The sequence below is a fragment of the Pipistrellus kuhlii genome, unplaced genomic scaffold (genome assembly GCF_014108245.1).
Source record: "Pipistrellus kuhlii isolate mPipKuh1 unplaced genomic scaffold, mPipKuh1.p scaffold_m20_p_1, whole genome shotgun sequence".
In the NCBI taxonomy this organism is placed as follows: Eukaryota; Metazoa; Chordata; class Mammalia; order Chiroptera; family Vespertilionidae; genus Pipistrellus; species Pipistrellus kuhlii.
Genome location: NW_023425404.1, coordinates 175063730 through 175080021, shown reverse-complemented (window position 1 = coordinate 175080021; position 16292 = coordinate 175063730). Strand labels below are relative to the sequence as shown.

General features: G+C 40.1%; 1 protein-coding gene across 7 annotated transcripts in view; it reads right to left on the bottom strand.

Moving 5' to 3' along the window:
• Window positions 1–8541: 8541 nt before the first annotated feature.
• Window positions 8542–16292, bottom strand: part of ATP8A1 (ATPase phospholipid transporting 8A1) — a 203338-nt gene continuing 195587 nt past the window's right edge. For all 7 annotated transcript variants that reach the window (XM_036417401.2, XM_036417408.2, XM_045573001.1 and 4 more), the window contains 2 exons: window positions 11390–11481; window positions 8542–10194 (listed from right to left, as the gene is read on the bottom strand). In XM_036417401.2, coding sequence (XP_036273294.1) covers window positions 10097–10194; window positions 11390–11481 — 190 coding nt within the window. In that variant the 3' untranslated portion in view covers window positions 8542–10096. The remainder of the gene's footprint in view (window positions 10195–11389; window positions 11482–16292) is intronic.

The following is a 16292-nucleotide window of genomic DNA, read 5'->3' as shown; positions in this document are numbered from 1 at the left end:
CACTTCATATTTGAAATGCAAAGAAAAAAGGTCTCACATTGATTTTGAGCTCCAGTAAGAAGCGATTTCCTGCATTGGGCTCATGAAAGCAGTAAAGGAAGTGAATTTTTCTTGAGGATCAGCTGGTGGGCTGCATGCCGCCCTCAGATGTGTTGGGCTATTTCTCACCCTAAGAATCTGGATTTCTGGCTTCTTGTGACCCAGAGAAGGTGTGTACTGCCTTAGGCTCAGGCCAGCCCTTTTCGGACAGAACACTTGACATTCGCCAGCCTTCTGCCTGGTCCCCCCTTCCGGTCTGGTTCCCCCTACCTGGCCCGTCTCCCTCAGTTGTGTTGCCTGTCTGGCTTGTAGATGCTGTTTGGGAATACAGGCCTAGGAATTCATACTATCATAGGTCACCCTTAGCAGCTCTTTTCAAATCTAGCTCGATAGAGTAAAACTCTGACCCAAGAGTCTGTTGGGCCTACCTTTCTGAAATAAGTTTAAAGATACTGGGCCTTTGCCCAGTCTAATGGCCAAGGAGCCCTGACTTCCAGTCTCCTGCTTTCTCCTGTGTCTCAAATTAGCCCCCATAGCGAAGGAACAAAAGGAAGAAAGGAAGAACCAGGGGGAAGGGAGAGGAGGAGGGAAGGAAAGAGGGAGGAGCAGAGGAAAGATTGAGCATAAAAGGATGTACATGTGAGAACATGCTCTGGAACACATTCTTATGTCATTTGACTGGTTTTATTCATGTTCGTTAAATATGGCTCTTTTTATATATATATATTTAAAAATATATATTTTATTGATTTTGTACAGACAGGAAGGGAGAGAGATAGTTAGAAACATCGATGGGAGAGAGTCATCGATCAGCTGCCTCTTGCACACCCCCTACTGGGGATATGCCCGCAACCAAGGTACATGCCCTTGACCGGAATTGAACCTGGGACCCTTCAGTCCCCAAGCCGACGCTCTATCCATTGAGCCAAACCGGTTTCGGCTCTTTTAATCTTTACATGGGCTCTTAGGAGCCACACACTATTGTAAGTATATATATGCACTCACTTATTTTATCCTCCAAAAAAAGTCAACGGGGAGTTAACTATAATTTCTATTTCACATTTGGAAACCAGCACAGAGAAGTACAGTAACTTTCCCAAGATCCCACAGGTTATTTCTCCATTGATTTTCAGAGAGAGCAGAAGGGAAGGGGAGAGACAGGGAGAGAAACATCTGTGTGAGAGAAACATATCGATTAGTTGCCTCCCGTACGGGCCCAACCAGGGCCAGTGATTGATCCTGCAACCGGGGTACATGCCCTTGATCTGAATCAAACACCAGACCTTTCAGTTCGTGGGCTGACATCCTATCCAGGGGGCCAAATTGGCTAGGGCTGCTTTGAGGTTTGGATGCTTCCATGCATAAAACCCACTGCAGAGCAGAGCCCAAGGCCCAGCTCCTCTCTGTAAGGCAGAGATTGTCAACTCTGCTGGAGCCAGTGAGCTCTCCTTGGAACAATTGTTTTGTGACATTTCTTGAACTGTCCTCATGTGAAATTCATAGATACCATTACTCACATGACACATATAATGTAAAAATCCATACAATGTCCCAATGGTAAATAGAAAGAAGCAAGAAAGGAAAAGTCATTGGTTTCAAAATATAATGGCTTGAGCCCACCAACCAAGGACTCAGATGCAAACCTCTTACACAGGATCACTGACATGTAACACTTCCAAATCCAGACCAATGCAGTTTTTTTTTTAAATATGTTTTTATTGATTTTAGAGAGAGGAAGGAGAGAGAGAGATAGAAACATTAATGATGAGAGAGAATCATGGATCAGGTGCCTCCTGCATGCCCCCTGCTGGGGATTGAGCCCACAACCCAGGCATGGGCCTTGACAGGGGATTGAACTTGACCTCCTTGCTCAAGGGTGGACCTCAATCACTGAGCACACTGGCCAAACCAGAATGATGCAGGTTTGCTAAACTGGCAACGCAAACACCACAGTTGCACTGCTGCTGTTTAAGTGATTTTTTTTTCCAAACAAAGTTTAATATTCCTTTGATTTGCATAGTTGTTATATATCTGGAAAATTCAGTGTATATTAAGGCAGCGCAAATATCACATTATAGGGTAAATGGCATTAAGTTTTTACACCAAAAGGAATGGTGGGACATTCCAAAGCCATGCCAAGAGACATCAAGTCTTTTGTGTGTGGACTGTCCCAGGCATTGCAGGATCTCTCCAATGAATGCCCGTAGCACACCTGCCCCAGCCCCAAACCTTAAGGAGAAAGATGCACCCACACAATTTCACAATGTCCTCTAGGGGGCAGAACTGCCCCCACTGATAACCATCTGGTTGTCAGGTTTCTCTAGAAGCCTTACTTTTATATGCCATCCCTTTGGGGAGCAGTTTTTATCTCGTAGACAGGATAATGCTGAAGAATGGTGAGAGCTCACACCTGCAAACTTCCCTTCCTTAGCAGCATGCTCCCATCGGTCAAGTTCATTGGCTATAAATTGCTTAAAATGAGGCCAGCATTGTGTACCTCAGGGAAATATGGCATTCAGTGACACTGAATCAAATCATATCCCCACGTACTCGTTGGCATCTAGTACATGTCTTTGAACTTCTCTCTGAGGACTAGGTAGCTGATACTATTCTCATTCACATCCTGGGGGGGGGGGGGGGGGGGCGCGGGAAGGCCATCCTGTGTCAGATTTGCAGGAATCGTCCCATTCAACAAGCATGTGTTGGGCACACTCAGGGTCAGGCATGGTGCTAGAGGATGGGAGTAACAAGGTGAATAACGTGCAAGTTTTTAAAAAATATCTTTACTGATTTCAGAGATGAAGGGAGAGAATCACCAGTGATGAGAAAGAATCATTGATTGGCTGCCTCCTGCATGGCCCCCCCATTGGGGATTGAATCTGCAACCTGGGCTTGTGCCCTGATCAGGAATCGAGCTATGACCTCCTGGTTCATAAGATGATATTCAACCACTGAGCAACACTGGTTGGACTAACATACAGTTTTGATTCAAGGAGGCACTTTTCCCATGGACGTAGGCCTGACAGCAACCGTGTATGTTATGGTACCTTATACATGAAACATGTTATCTTCCCTTTTTTCCAAGAGCTCACAGCCACGTAGGAGAAGATGAATCCATAATCCAACACTTAGAATTGCAACGATAGGGCAAGTGCATGCAGAGCGTGCTGGCTGCCCAGGCAAAAGGGCCTCCCTCATTCTGGAGACGATGAGGCTGCAGCTGAGCAGGAAGAGATGAGTGGGAGCCGAGTGAAGAAGACTGGATGGCCAGGGGGAGAAGGGTCTGGAAATGAGGGGAAGAGCATATTCGGCAAAGTACAGAATTCACAGGGAGGCACAGAAGCAACCACAGTGTGAAAGAACAAGAAGCATTCTGGAAACTAGGCAAAGCATTCAAAGAAGAGAGTGTGGAGAGATAAGCAGTATAGTAGGTTTGCTTTAAAATGACTGTCTCATTCTAAAGCCAGCAGATTGTACTTTTCATTGTTCAAATGGAGAGACTGTTCCCTCTTATTTCCCTGCCTCTCTCCACTCTTTATTGCAGTCATTATTAGCTCCTCCTCATGGTGAAGAATTTTCCAGATTGACCTACGAGTAAGTCCATAGGAAATTTCCTGCCTAACATGAGATAACCAAAAAGGTTCCTGGAAATATATGCAATCACAATTAGTAATGTGATCCATTTCACGGGGTCAGTTTACCTTTATATAACCTAAGGAGTTTACTGAGTATGTGTTCAGGAAAAGTAAGAATTTATGGGCGTCTTAAACTATCAAGAAACAAATTGTTGCCGAAATCAGTTTGGCTCAGTGGTAGAGCGTTGGTCTGCGGACTGAAGGGTCCCGGGTTCGATTCTGGTCAAGGGCATGTACGTTGGCTGCGGGCACATCCCCAGTATGGGATGTGCAGGGAGGCGGCTGGTCGATGTTTCTCTCTCATCGACGTTTCTGGCTTTCTATCCCTCTCCCTTCCTCTCTGTAAAAAATCAATAACATATATTTAAAAAAGAAAAAAAAACCCAAATTGTTCACATTTTATATGTACATGGCTACTTTAAAATTGCAATTAAATATTAGTTATTAATGAAATTATTCTGACAGAGAATTCTTATTTGAATCGCTACATAAACTTGAAATAACAAGTGAATGTACCACAGCCATAAGAATAACAAGTGTCTAAATGAGGAAGGCATACTAAATTTACAAGCATTCAAGTTTCCTTATGTATCAGAAGGCACCCTACAGTACAGGGTCGTATACACACAGTGCTTACTTTAACGAGAATAAAGTTGCATGTGAAATCATTTGAGAGAATTCACAGGTAACTTTTCTGTATGCACATGGCTTTGCTTGGGGTAGCCACGCCCAACTGCTGTCCCTGGGAAGACTGTGGGAGAGGACAGGGGCCCTCACTCTGATATAACCAGGACGCCTCAGATTGCTTCCTCAGTGCCTGCAAATGAGGCCTATGCCAGCAGGGTGCTCGAATGCAGCTTCATTTACCTTTTATTTAGCCAACCATGCCTAATTAAAAAAAAAAAAACACCACCAGGTATTTTATTGATTTTTTAACAGAGAGGAAGGAAAGGGATAGAGAGTTAGAAACATTGATGAGAGAGAAACATCAATCAGCTGCATCGGGTACATCCCCACTGGGGATGTGCCTGCAACTGAGTTACATGTCCTTGACCAGAATTGGGACCCTTCAGTCCGCAGGCCGATGTTCCATCCATTGAGCCACACCGGTTAGGGCAACCATGCTTATTTTTGATGGAACTATTGTCCTCATTTCTGATGTTTCCTGTACTTGTATATCACATGGCAATTTCATCATTTTCTGGTTACTTCCTGCAAATGTAATGGCTAAACATAACTACTTTCTCATGAACGGAAAAAAAAAAAAAAGATTAAAAAAAATTGGTGGGTGTAAAGACCCTAAGAAATGCATCCTAGGGGAAAAGTTGCTCACTTGCAGGCTGCTTTGCATTTGTAAGGGGAACAAATCCTGGAAGGCTTTTCTGACTGCAGAATCAGAATAACGTAATTTCACTTAAGATACTATTCTCTTTTTGATACTTATCAAAACTCTCCTTACTAAACCAATGTTAATACACTCCATGTTTCATTTAGGTGGGCAAAAAAAGAAGGGATGTTTTATATACATTGGGGTTGTAAACAAAATATATTAAGGCTATTAAATGGATACCCCTTCTCAGGCCAGTTATGTGAATTTGAAGGTTTTATAAAATATAGTTTCTAAAACTAGCAATTAAAACTTTAACAGTACTTTTTATGTAATGGTAAAGTTTATTTCATTTTTAATAACAATTAGAGGACAAAATGTTTAAAATTTGCAGTTTAAAACATGCACATTCACAAAAGGCCAATGACAGGTAACACTGCATAGAACGGGATATTACTCAACTTAGTAACTACTTATAAAACACAGTGCATTGAACATCAACACAAACAAACCTGAGAAAACTACTATGATCACAGATTCAACACTCTCCACTCATGCAGCGCCACAATTTCTACAGCAGTTTCGGCAGGAATGGCTTTTCATGGGGCTGAAAATATAATTTTATCTCAAATGCAAACTGCAATTTTCCATAGTAGGTGCCTTACAAGGCTGCCTGTTTTTTTTTAAACCTAATAAACTTGAAAATGTGAAAAATGAAGCTTCAAGTAGTAAAACAAAGAAGAAACAGTATTTACTGCAGTTATAGCTTCTATTCTAGAACCAAGAAACATAAAAATATTTATTATTATTTTTAATATTCTGCTCACATCTTTGCAAGGGCAGATTTACCTATGGAAAGTTGCTGTTAATTCAGAGTAAGCGAGTTTATGAAATCTAGCCTTTTTCCTACTTAAGGGAGATTTATTTGCTGAGTTTTGTGAGCTTTATTAAGAAAGATTCTCAGAGGCCAGCTAAACAAAAGTTTCAATTAAATCTGTTCAAATTTGTTTATAAAATAATTTACTTGTTAAAAAAAGTTGTGCAGTGGACCAATTAATTTGTCCCCCTGAATATTAAATTCCAGGTAAGCCATGATAGAATTTTAAAAGGAAAAATAAACATCAAGATTTACAGCAATAGCCATGCATTGGCCTGGACCACTTTAAATATTAATTCATGCAAACCATAAACCTATCAAAAACACAGCTGCTCTCATACAGAAAATAAATCAAGATGGAAAATGAGAAACATTTATTTCCTTTCCTTTAAAATTTAACTTACATTCCATTTTAATAGCTGTTGAAGGTTAATTAAAATGCAGCAAAGTAGAACTAAGTTTCACAAAGTGACTTCAGTTACTTGAACGTGAGAAAAATCAGGCTACGGTCTCTTTAAGAGGCATTACAGAAATATTCATCATTAAAAAGCATTACTTAGGTAACAAACCATATGGTGTCACGTTACATTAGTTGACAAAAAGAATTCATAGGACTGGCCCGGATGATTGAATGGGGTGGCCATTTTCTTGATACATTTTGTAGATGGTTATGAGATTCTAGACTTCCTTGATGATACAAGTTTTAAAATCAGGAACTATCCAAGAGCAACTACACAGAAATAAACCCTAACGATTATTTCACTTTGTGGTAATGATGACCTTGTTATAAGTAACTTAAAACTACGAATATGCAACCTGTTACGTTCAGACTAGCACTCGTTTTCTGAAAGAACGTTTTAAGTGGCAGATTACACCAGTAAGTGACCTACAGTGCACACAATGCCCAACAAGCTATCCGGTGACTTTCCTATTGGATGTTTAGGATGTGGAAATTGTAAAATTAAAACATACAATGTGATGGTCAGAATAAATGCTTAGCAGCCCCTCCTCCTTCCCCCCAGAAATTAAGAGGAATCACTGATCCTATTGAATGACCATATCATTTATGTCAATGGCCAATATTATGGAGCTGAATACAGTCACCTGACTTGATCCGAAGATGCTTTCCACTAACTTCACGACCCTGCGGAAGCAGGCTCGCATCTGACGGAGCGGGGAGTGGGTGGGTGGGCAGCACAGTTCTCATTTTAAATTTACTACATTCCTGAGAAACACCACTTCCCTGCTAGCAATTTCCACCATAGAGCATCTTTCTGGGTGTGAGACACCAATATATTTTTATATGTTATATAAAACATCTAGAAAGTTCATGCACAGGGTCACTGCGTACTATTCAATGTGAAAGAAGCAACTCCCAGCTTTCCAATCCAAAATGAATGAGGGTTCTCGGCTGTTAAGTAGTATTTTCTGAATTATAAATATTGAAAGCAACGGCGTTAGCATTTGCCAGAGTCCCTACAAGGGGCCCTTTAATGGAAGAGTAGGTGTCCTTTATTTTCAGAAAACACACATTGAAAGTCACTCCAACTGTTCTCTGTAGTCCCGGTAAACTGTGTTACACTTTTCCTCCTTGGGTATTTTTTTGAGGAACCAGAGGGTTTTCTCTAAAGCAGCACTATGAGGTCACTGCCATCGCAATGTTATATTTTAAGTTTCACCAAGGAGATCACTCCCTGCTGCCCCCACCCCCCGACCTGCCCCACTCCCACCCAAGCAGCAAAAAAAAAAAAAAAAAAAAAAAAAAAAAAAAAAAAAAAAAAAGGACTTAATATTGATAATTCAAACACAGGGCCATGGGATAAAAAAGCAGCATAAATTAGTTCCTACTTCTGATCAGGATCACATACATTATTCATCATGAATATTCTCTTCATGTGGGAGAGCTCCACAGGAACAATCCATGTTTTGAGGTAAAACAGAACTTTCAGTTTTCTGAAGTCATAACATTAAGTTTTATTATAGTCATCATATTTTCCTTTTCAAGCTCTGGAGAATAATGCCACCACTGAGGGGCGGGCAAGTGGAAGCCACTGGTGCCTGTTAGCTGCTACTAGGTTTTCTCTGGAGGGAGGTCCGTCACTCTCGTTTTTTAATTTTTGTGGTTGGACTTCCATTGTCGTGAGACCCAGAAAAGCCACTTCTGTAGACCCACTCGGCGGGCAGTCAAAGCCTGTGGCTCCAGAACTGTGAGGGGGACCGTCCACCTGTGGCTTTGCTGGATGCTTTGATTCACGATTCCCTTCCTCTAAAGCCCAAGCGGGGAGGGACTGGGAAGGGAAGTATGTCAACTCCTGGCCCCTTTTAGGTTAGAATTATGTAGGTGTGATGGCCTCTCTTATTTGTAGAAAATGTGGGAGGCATGCCTGTAACCAAACAGCTAAAAATGCAGGGAAAGAAAAGGTGTGCAGCCTAATTTTACATCCAGATTGAGAAAAAGGGCGAAGAGAATGTGAAATGATTCAATTCAAGGAGTGATTTGGAAAATCCCCTCTCTTCTCAATTCCAGTTTGCTTTTTTCTTTCTTTCTTTCTTTCTTTCTTTCTTTCTTTCTTTCTTTCTTTCTTTCTTTCTTTCTTTCTTTCTTTCTTTTTTAAAAAAGAATCTTTACCTATTTTGCTGGTAAGTCCACTTAAAGGCAAACAGGGAATAAAAGGCAAAAAGTTTGCATCGATCTCTGACGTGTACCTGAAAACTAGAATTCCTTTTAAGTTCTTCCTACATAAAATAATTATTTTAAAAATCGTGTAGAAAATGGGTTGTGGTTTTAAAACAGCCCCTTCACCATTTATTGTTGGTAGCAAAGCAGGCATTTCCGATGCCTTGGACATGCTCTAAATCATGAAACTGAACATACAGTTTGAAACGTATGAATAAAACCAGCTCATGATGAAACGTGTTCTTTGATGGAAAAGTTATAAGGCTTGAGTAACATAGGTATTTTTTTTTTTTTAAAGGGGGAAATGTACTATTTATTTGTGCCAATTAGCAGCATGTGACCTATTTAGGGAGCTGCTTGACAAGTGAGCTGTGAAGTAATCCTCAGCCTTAAGTTTCAGGGAGTCAGCATAACACGGCCTGTGCTACACAAGACAGCAGACGCCTCTGGTGGGAACACACAGGGAGAACCAAATCGCAGGAGAAAAGCCCATGCGTTCGTCTGACATGGTTATTTCAAACATCCCGACAGAAGCATGAGAAATCCCATGCGAACACATAAGCATATTTTTCTTGAGAGAGAAAACTTGAGGACAAAATGATAATCACGCAATCTACAGCAGAAGCCAGATTTTTAGAAAAGTCTAAACGATGATGAAACCTCATTAGAAAGGACCGAGACATAAACACAGTTTTAGAAATCAGTAGGGTAACGACAGAGTCACATTCCCACGCGTGACCTCTGACTTGAACAAATACACGAGACGGACAAGAAAGAAGCGTTTGTAAGGCCAAAGGTGCAACATCACAGATTTTTTTTTAGTAGCAAATGCCTTGAAATACTCATTTTTTTTTGCAAATCACTCTTAGATTGGAAAAGTTCAAGCATGCAGATCTTATAGCAGAACTGGAGGTAAACTCTCACATTTCTGGGCAAATGACTACTGGACAAGAAATACATTTATTGAACTTCTTTGGCAAACACGTTATCGAGACAATTTTTGACACAAACACTTAGTAATATCTTGTTTAGAAATTTTGTTCAGTAAGGTGAGTCAGTTCCTTAAGAATGCTGGTTTTTTTCTCCAACATATCCTGAAATCTAAGTCTGGATATCGAGAGCCCCTTCAGTTATGAACATTTTAGAGGTTTTTTTTTTTTGTTTTGTTTTGTTTTTAATGGTTGGTCACTTTGTGGTATAACCAGTAAATTGTTAAGTTATAGCCCCACAGTAACGGCTTAAGAATACTGATCTTTTCTCAGTGTAAGAAAGCACTCCCAGCAAAATTCAAGGTCGTTTTCGATCTCTTTACAAAGACTTAGCAAAGACTTTACAAAATCGGAAAGAGATGGTGTTACAGTAGGTTGCACAGTGCTTTTGTCTGTAATATACACGAATCTGAATGTCAGTCACCGACGTGAGCTCAGATCCACCGTTCGCCTCCCTGGATGGGGCTGAAATTGGCCAGGAGATTCCCGTGAAGACTCAGGAGCCATCCTCAGCAACACAGCGAGCTTGCCTGCCGGGCCGCCCCTCCCCAATCACCATTCCTCGGGTCTCTGCTTTGTGGTATCATAGGCCCTAATCACTTCTGACTGTGAGACGATCCCATTTTCATCTTGAGAGAAAGCATACCCGTCTGGAAGTTAAAGATAAAAGAGAAATGATCAGCATGAAGTCACTGGGAATCTCTGTTCGTCTGAGTGCTGAGTGCTCCTTTTCTAACTTGGCGAGCTAATGCTTGTCTCCTTCTCCCCCCATTAAAAATGACACTAATTTTTAATGTTGGGAAAGGACAGAGACTCGAGTGCTACATGAGGAGGGGGACGGATGACTGGCTCAGAGACTACACGTTCTATCCCTAGGTGAATGAGCGGGCACTCTCAATCCCTCTCAAGTCTCTGGTCAGCATCTCAGGTTCAAGCCTCTAATTTTCGCTTCCTGGCTTCCAGAGGGATGGGGAGCCCAGTCAAGTGGGCACCTGTATGTCCACATAGATTAGGTGGAGGAGAGGGAGAGGAAGAATAAAAGCAAAGAAGCGCTAAGCACATATAGCTACGAATGGTGGAAAATGGTCTCTCCCTCGGACAATATTCTGCTTGGCTTTGGGCAACGACAAATGAACTCACTCAAACCCCAGCAGGACTGGTGGGGGCACATGGATAAGACATGGCTCCCCAGGGGATCACATCTCTTGAAGTATAAGAGCAAAAGCATTCAATATGAGTGTACATAAACAAAAATAAATTATATGTGGAAACAACATGAAGCAAAAAGATATATTACTAACATAAATACATTTACTACAGGGCTTTATATATTATATTCTTTTGAAATGTGAAGAGGGCATGATACCTAGTAATTTCTTACAACTCCAAATGTTCATAAATATTTTTGAAGGGGGAGAATATATGTTTCATTGTTCTGCATGAAAGCTGAAAAGGCTATTGCAAAGTTATTCAAGTAGAAAAGATAACAATGCAGAGAGAGCTTTTAAGAGTTAAGATTTATTTTACTGGTTCCTTTTAAGATTTAAGGAAGCAAGGGGCATGTGGAAATATTATTTTTCTTTCAATGAAAGCAGCGAGTCTTTAAAGCGCTCCGTCTTCCCAGCTAAAAGCGAGATGGCTGAGGTCAGAGGATTCTCTAAGCATTTGCTATTTACCTAGCGTGTTGCCAAATAGGCAAAAGTTGTTGTGGGTGCTAATTTTAAAATAGTGAAATGTCCCTAAAGTCAAAATACTGTTCTCACGAATGCTAGCAAGTAATGGCAGAGTTAAAAAAACAACACACACGCACACACACAATAACAACAAAAAACTGCAAATACTTACGGAGCAGGTTTTGCTGCAGCGACTCGGACCGGTACAAGTTTACATGGTTCTTCTTAAAGACGTTCTTGAGCAGCTGTGCCCTCTCAGTGAGGCTGCGGAGCAGGTGCAAACGAAAGGAATTATCAGCTCAGCAGAGACCCCGTGCGCCCGCAGGACCACCAGAGAGACTCAGGCTTAAACAAAAGATGGCTTGGGAAATCTGTGGTCCAGTGATTTCTCTTTTACCCCCATTTTCTCAGCTAACGAGATTTCAAGAGTTTAGATAGAAGACTATTTTGTCCCCAATAATCCAGTCAAAAGAGTTCCCCACCTCCCAGTTATAGTTAAGTCAAACGGAAATATACAACCTGCACAATACAATGAATACAAGATAAAAAAAAAATCTTCCAATAGTTTATTTGCTTCTAAAAATCTTAGTTGACTTACTATGTATATTTTAAGCACACGTTTTTGTTTTTTGTTTTTAGAATGACAATAATTAATTACTATTATAGCTTCTGCCTACTTTGAGTATATTTTGGTATGCAATCTACTTTTTTTTTTTAATTATGTAAAGAAATCCTGGAAATTACACAAAGAAGAAATTTCTTAGACTACTTAATTAGGAAAATTCCACTACTTCTGATACAATGTGAAATGTGTCCCTTCGTTTCATTTTAAGATAAAAGAGTTGTCTTCAGAAAATAATTATGGTAGGTAAAATGATAAGAAAAAATTCATTTTTCAATAAATCTTTAGAATAATCCTTTCTACAGGAAGAAATTCATATGATTAATGATGTAACTTCTAAAAGGATTCGGCAAGAAATAGTGCATCAGTCCCGTCCCCCCCCCCCCCCCCCATATACATAGAACTGTCTTACATAATAGGAAAGTCAAATTTTGGTTGAATACATGAATTTGAATGATAATCCTGAAATGCCCTTTGAAACAGCATCAATTCTCCCAACCACACCATTTCTCCATTGGTTGATTTATAAAACTTTGCTTTGCTATCAAAGAACATAATAAGCATAAAGAGCTAATAAGAAATCTATATGCGTTGCAGGAAATGTTTATACAATTTTGTTTTAACCACTGGAATTGACTCAGTTGAAAATTTTCCATCTTGCATTTCCCCCAGTATAAAAAGCTTCAGCTAAATTGCTGTAAGTTATGTCAGTTCAGTATTTTGCCAATTATTTTGAGACCTTGAAATGGAACAATTTTTAATAATATGTAAAAGAAAAAAAAAACACCCCAAAAAACGGATCCTCTGCGAAATGAACTTGTAATTACACAAATATTTAGGCTTTTGCCGAAGTAAAATATTTAGAAATGTTGACATCTGCAGTAATCTTCCACAGATATTTTTTAAAGGCTAGGGAAGTTAACTGGTACTTATTAGACATACTTTATTGTCACTGGGAATTAGCTACATTAAAGCAAGAAAGCTAATTCATCCACAGCCCCAGTGGTTTTGCAAATATTTGCAGAACTCGCTTTTGCCAGTGAAATAAACAGATAAGGGGAAGGGAAAGGAGCCATTTTTACAGTCCCGTTTCTTACTCCACTGGAAAATGATCTAGCATTACAGGCCGGGGGACCCTGAGGGACACTGAAATATGTAACTGCGTTGGGGACGTGGGCAGCTTGAGCAGCAGGTGGTCTGATGTCGTTAGCAGAGCCTGGCCAGCTGGGATGCCGGGGAAGTAAAATGGAAATGATTACAGAAGACGAGGGGGCGGTAATGTATCATTACACAGCAGCTTCCTCCCACAAATACATTCCCAGGTCTCAGGCCGGCCTTCGGAAATGCATGATGCCTTCACATGACAACATCCAAGTGTGAAGAAGGCGGACATGAGAGTTTTGACTTTCACATTATGGGAGCTCGCATGATATAAGAAAATGCAATGCTGTTTAGTAACATTTCAAATAAGGCGGCGCTGAATTTCACTCAGCTGTTCTATATAAAGCGAATGTCTAGTGTTAAAAAAAAAGCACTAAGACAGTCTTTCCTGAGGAAGAAGCACATTGCTTGGGCTCTGCTGTCCTACTTTGGTTTAATTCTGAGTCTGTTTCATATTAGCTGGGCCTTCTTAGGCAAACCCTCTCAGCCATCTCATGTGTAAGAGGACAATCCCTAACCCCAGGCTGGCAGAGGACTCAGTGACTGGTATAGTTTCCAGCATAGTGACTGGCACTCAACAAATGCTGCTCCCCTCACCACGCACCAGATCCCCAAAAGTTATAAAAAAATCAACGGGCCTGGCTGGTGTGGCTCAGTGGTTGAGCGTGGAAACCCTGAACCAAAAGGCCACATTGAAAATATATTTTTATTGATTTCTTTACAGAGAGGAAGGGAGAGGGATACGGAGTTAGAAACATCGATGAGAAAGAAACATCGATCAGCTGCCTCCTGCACACGCCCTACTGGGGATGTACCTGCAACCAAGGTACATGCCCTTGACCGGAATCGAACCTGGGACCCTTCAGTATACAGGCCGATGCTCTATCCACTGAGCCAAACTGGTCAGAGCAAGAGGCCACATTTTGATTCCCGGTCAGGGCACCTGCCTGGGATGTGGGCTCTATCCCTAGTAGGGGGCATGCAGGAGGCAGCTGATCAATGATTCTCTTATCATTGATGTCTCTCCCCCCCCCCCCCCCCCGTTTGTCTCTGAAATCAATTAAAAATATATAAAATCAATTAGAACAGAGATCATCACAAAATGAAAGATGCCTGGGTGTTTATTTAACACTACTTTAGCAGGAGATGCCTGTGGCTACATGTGCTTAATTTATAATCCTCTCACTCCACTTCTCCAGTAGCTGTGAGTTCTGTGTGTTTTCTGCTTTAGCTACCTACTATTATTTCTTATAGAGTGGAGTCCCTCCTTAAGAATAGAAATGCCATTGACAGGGGGGTGCTTAATAAATAGTAAGTGATGATGATTTGTGTTTACTATTTTCTCTAGTCTTATCTTACATTAATTAGAGAACTACTCATCAGGTCAACATCATGCCATTTTGTGCCATTGATGTTTATGGGTACTGATATTACTATCAAGTCACATTATGAAACATGTTAACCATTAATAGGTGTGTTAAAAGTTCAGTTTTGTTGAATAGCTGAACACAGTATAAGAAGAAAAGTGAGTAGGATTCCTTCTCATTAAAAACTCTTATCTTCTTCACAGTTCTCAGTGGTTTTTTCTCAATCTGTATGGTCTTTCCTATACTGTACATGCCAACTTTTGAATTCGTTTATTGCAATTACATACACAACAACTACCACTTAAATATTGTTACCTTATTTTCAAACCCGCTAACATTTTGCAACTTGGATATTTGATGGAGATGAGGTGGAATGATAACATGTTCTAAAATAATAGTTCATTTAGAAACACTAAAAAAGGAGGTAGCCCTAGCCAGTTTGGCTCAGTGGATAAAGCATTGGCCTGTGGACTGAAGGGTCCTGGGTTCGGTTCCTGGTCAGGGCGCATGTCTGGGTGGTGGGCTCAGTTCCCGGTGGGGAAACTAAGATGTTACAACTTGTAGATATAATACCCTCAAGCAGAATCCAAGAAACTCCCCAAGTTAATATTTCTGCTACAAAATGTATAAACATTTACATTATAGAAAAAATAAACATTATTAATGTTATATTTACAGAACAAATAGTTTAGGTTTTTCCAAAAAATGTTTGCTATAGATCTATGAGAAAAAATGGATTTTTGAAGTTTTGCTTTTGGATTTTAGAACTATAGATGCTTCCGCTCCCTAGTGTTAAAGCATGTCCACATAAAAGTTACAGCAAAGAACTCAGCTTTTAAGTCATTTTCTTAATAAAAAATGAAGAGCCATGGCTACACAGTGGTCAGGAGTGAGGTTTGGACTGATTCTCCCAATATTTTAGGTTTAAAAGCAATATGCTTAAGATGATGAAATATATATCCCTGACGCCCATTTTGATTTAAAATTGGAATGTACCCAATTTGCTGGTAAGTAGCATACTTAAAAACAGACTCATTATTTTAACAAAGATGTTTTAATTTCTGACAATGAGTAAAGATGGGAAATAAATTATTGCAAATGCTAATCTGGACACAGTGCCTACATGTTACAAAGTTTCACTTATGTTTAGCTTGACTTCATAGCATCACTTATTGAAAATTTAAAAAATTAGGGATGATCAACTCACAAAGTCTTCCTTAAGAATTGCATCATTCTGCCTTAGCCAGTTTTGCTCAGTGGATAGAACATCAGCCTGCAGACTGAAGAGTCCCAGGTTCGATTCCAGTCAAGGGCACATGCAGGTTTGATCCCCAGTGTGGGGCATGCAGGAGGCAGCCGATCCATGATTCTCTCTCATCATGGATGTTTCTATCTCTCTCCCCCTCTCCCTTCCTCTCTCTGAAATCAATAAAAATATTAAAAAAAAAAAAAAAAAAGAACTGCATCATTCTATGTCAAAAAACCCCCATCATTATTTTGGATTGTACTAATTTCGGAAGAGTAACCCATGTAACTCTATGTTCTTATGTATCCTATTTTTAATTAACTACTTACAAATCAAACATCTATTTACCACCCACTACTCTTTGAAAATGTAGATAAAATTAACAAACTTTAAAAAATTTGATAGTGATATCATTGTTCAAGATTTCTAAAATAATCGTGGCAGTAAAATCAATTGACAATTCCTTAACTGCCTAGAATGCCATAAGTTCAGCATGAAGACTCTTCCAATGAATTAAGATTTTTCTCCTTTCATAGATTTCCCCTCTCCCCCTCCTCTATCTATCACCTAGCTGGAAGACACTGAGGTCACTGATAAATTACAAACCACAAAAACTAAATATCCCTCGAAGGGGCTTAATGTAAGTTTCATTGACATACAGATATGAGAAATTTACTCC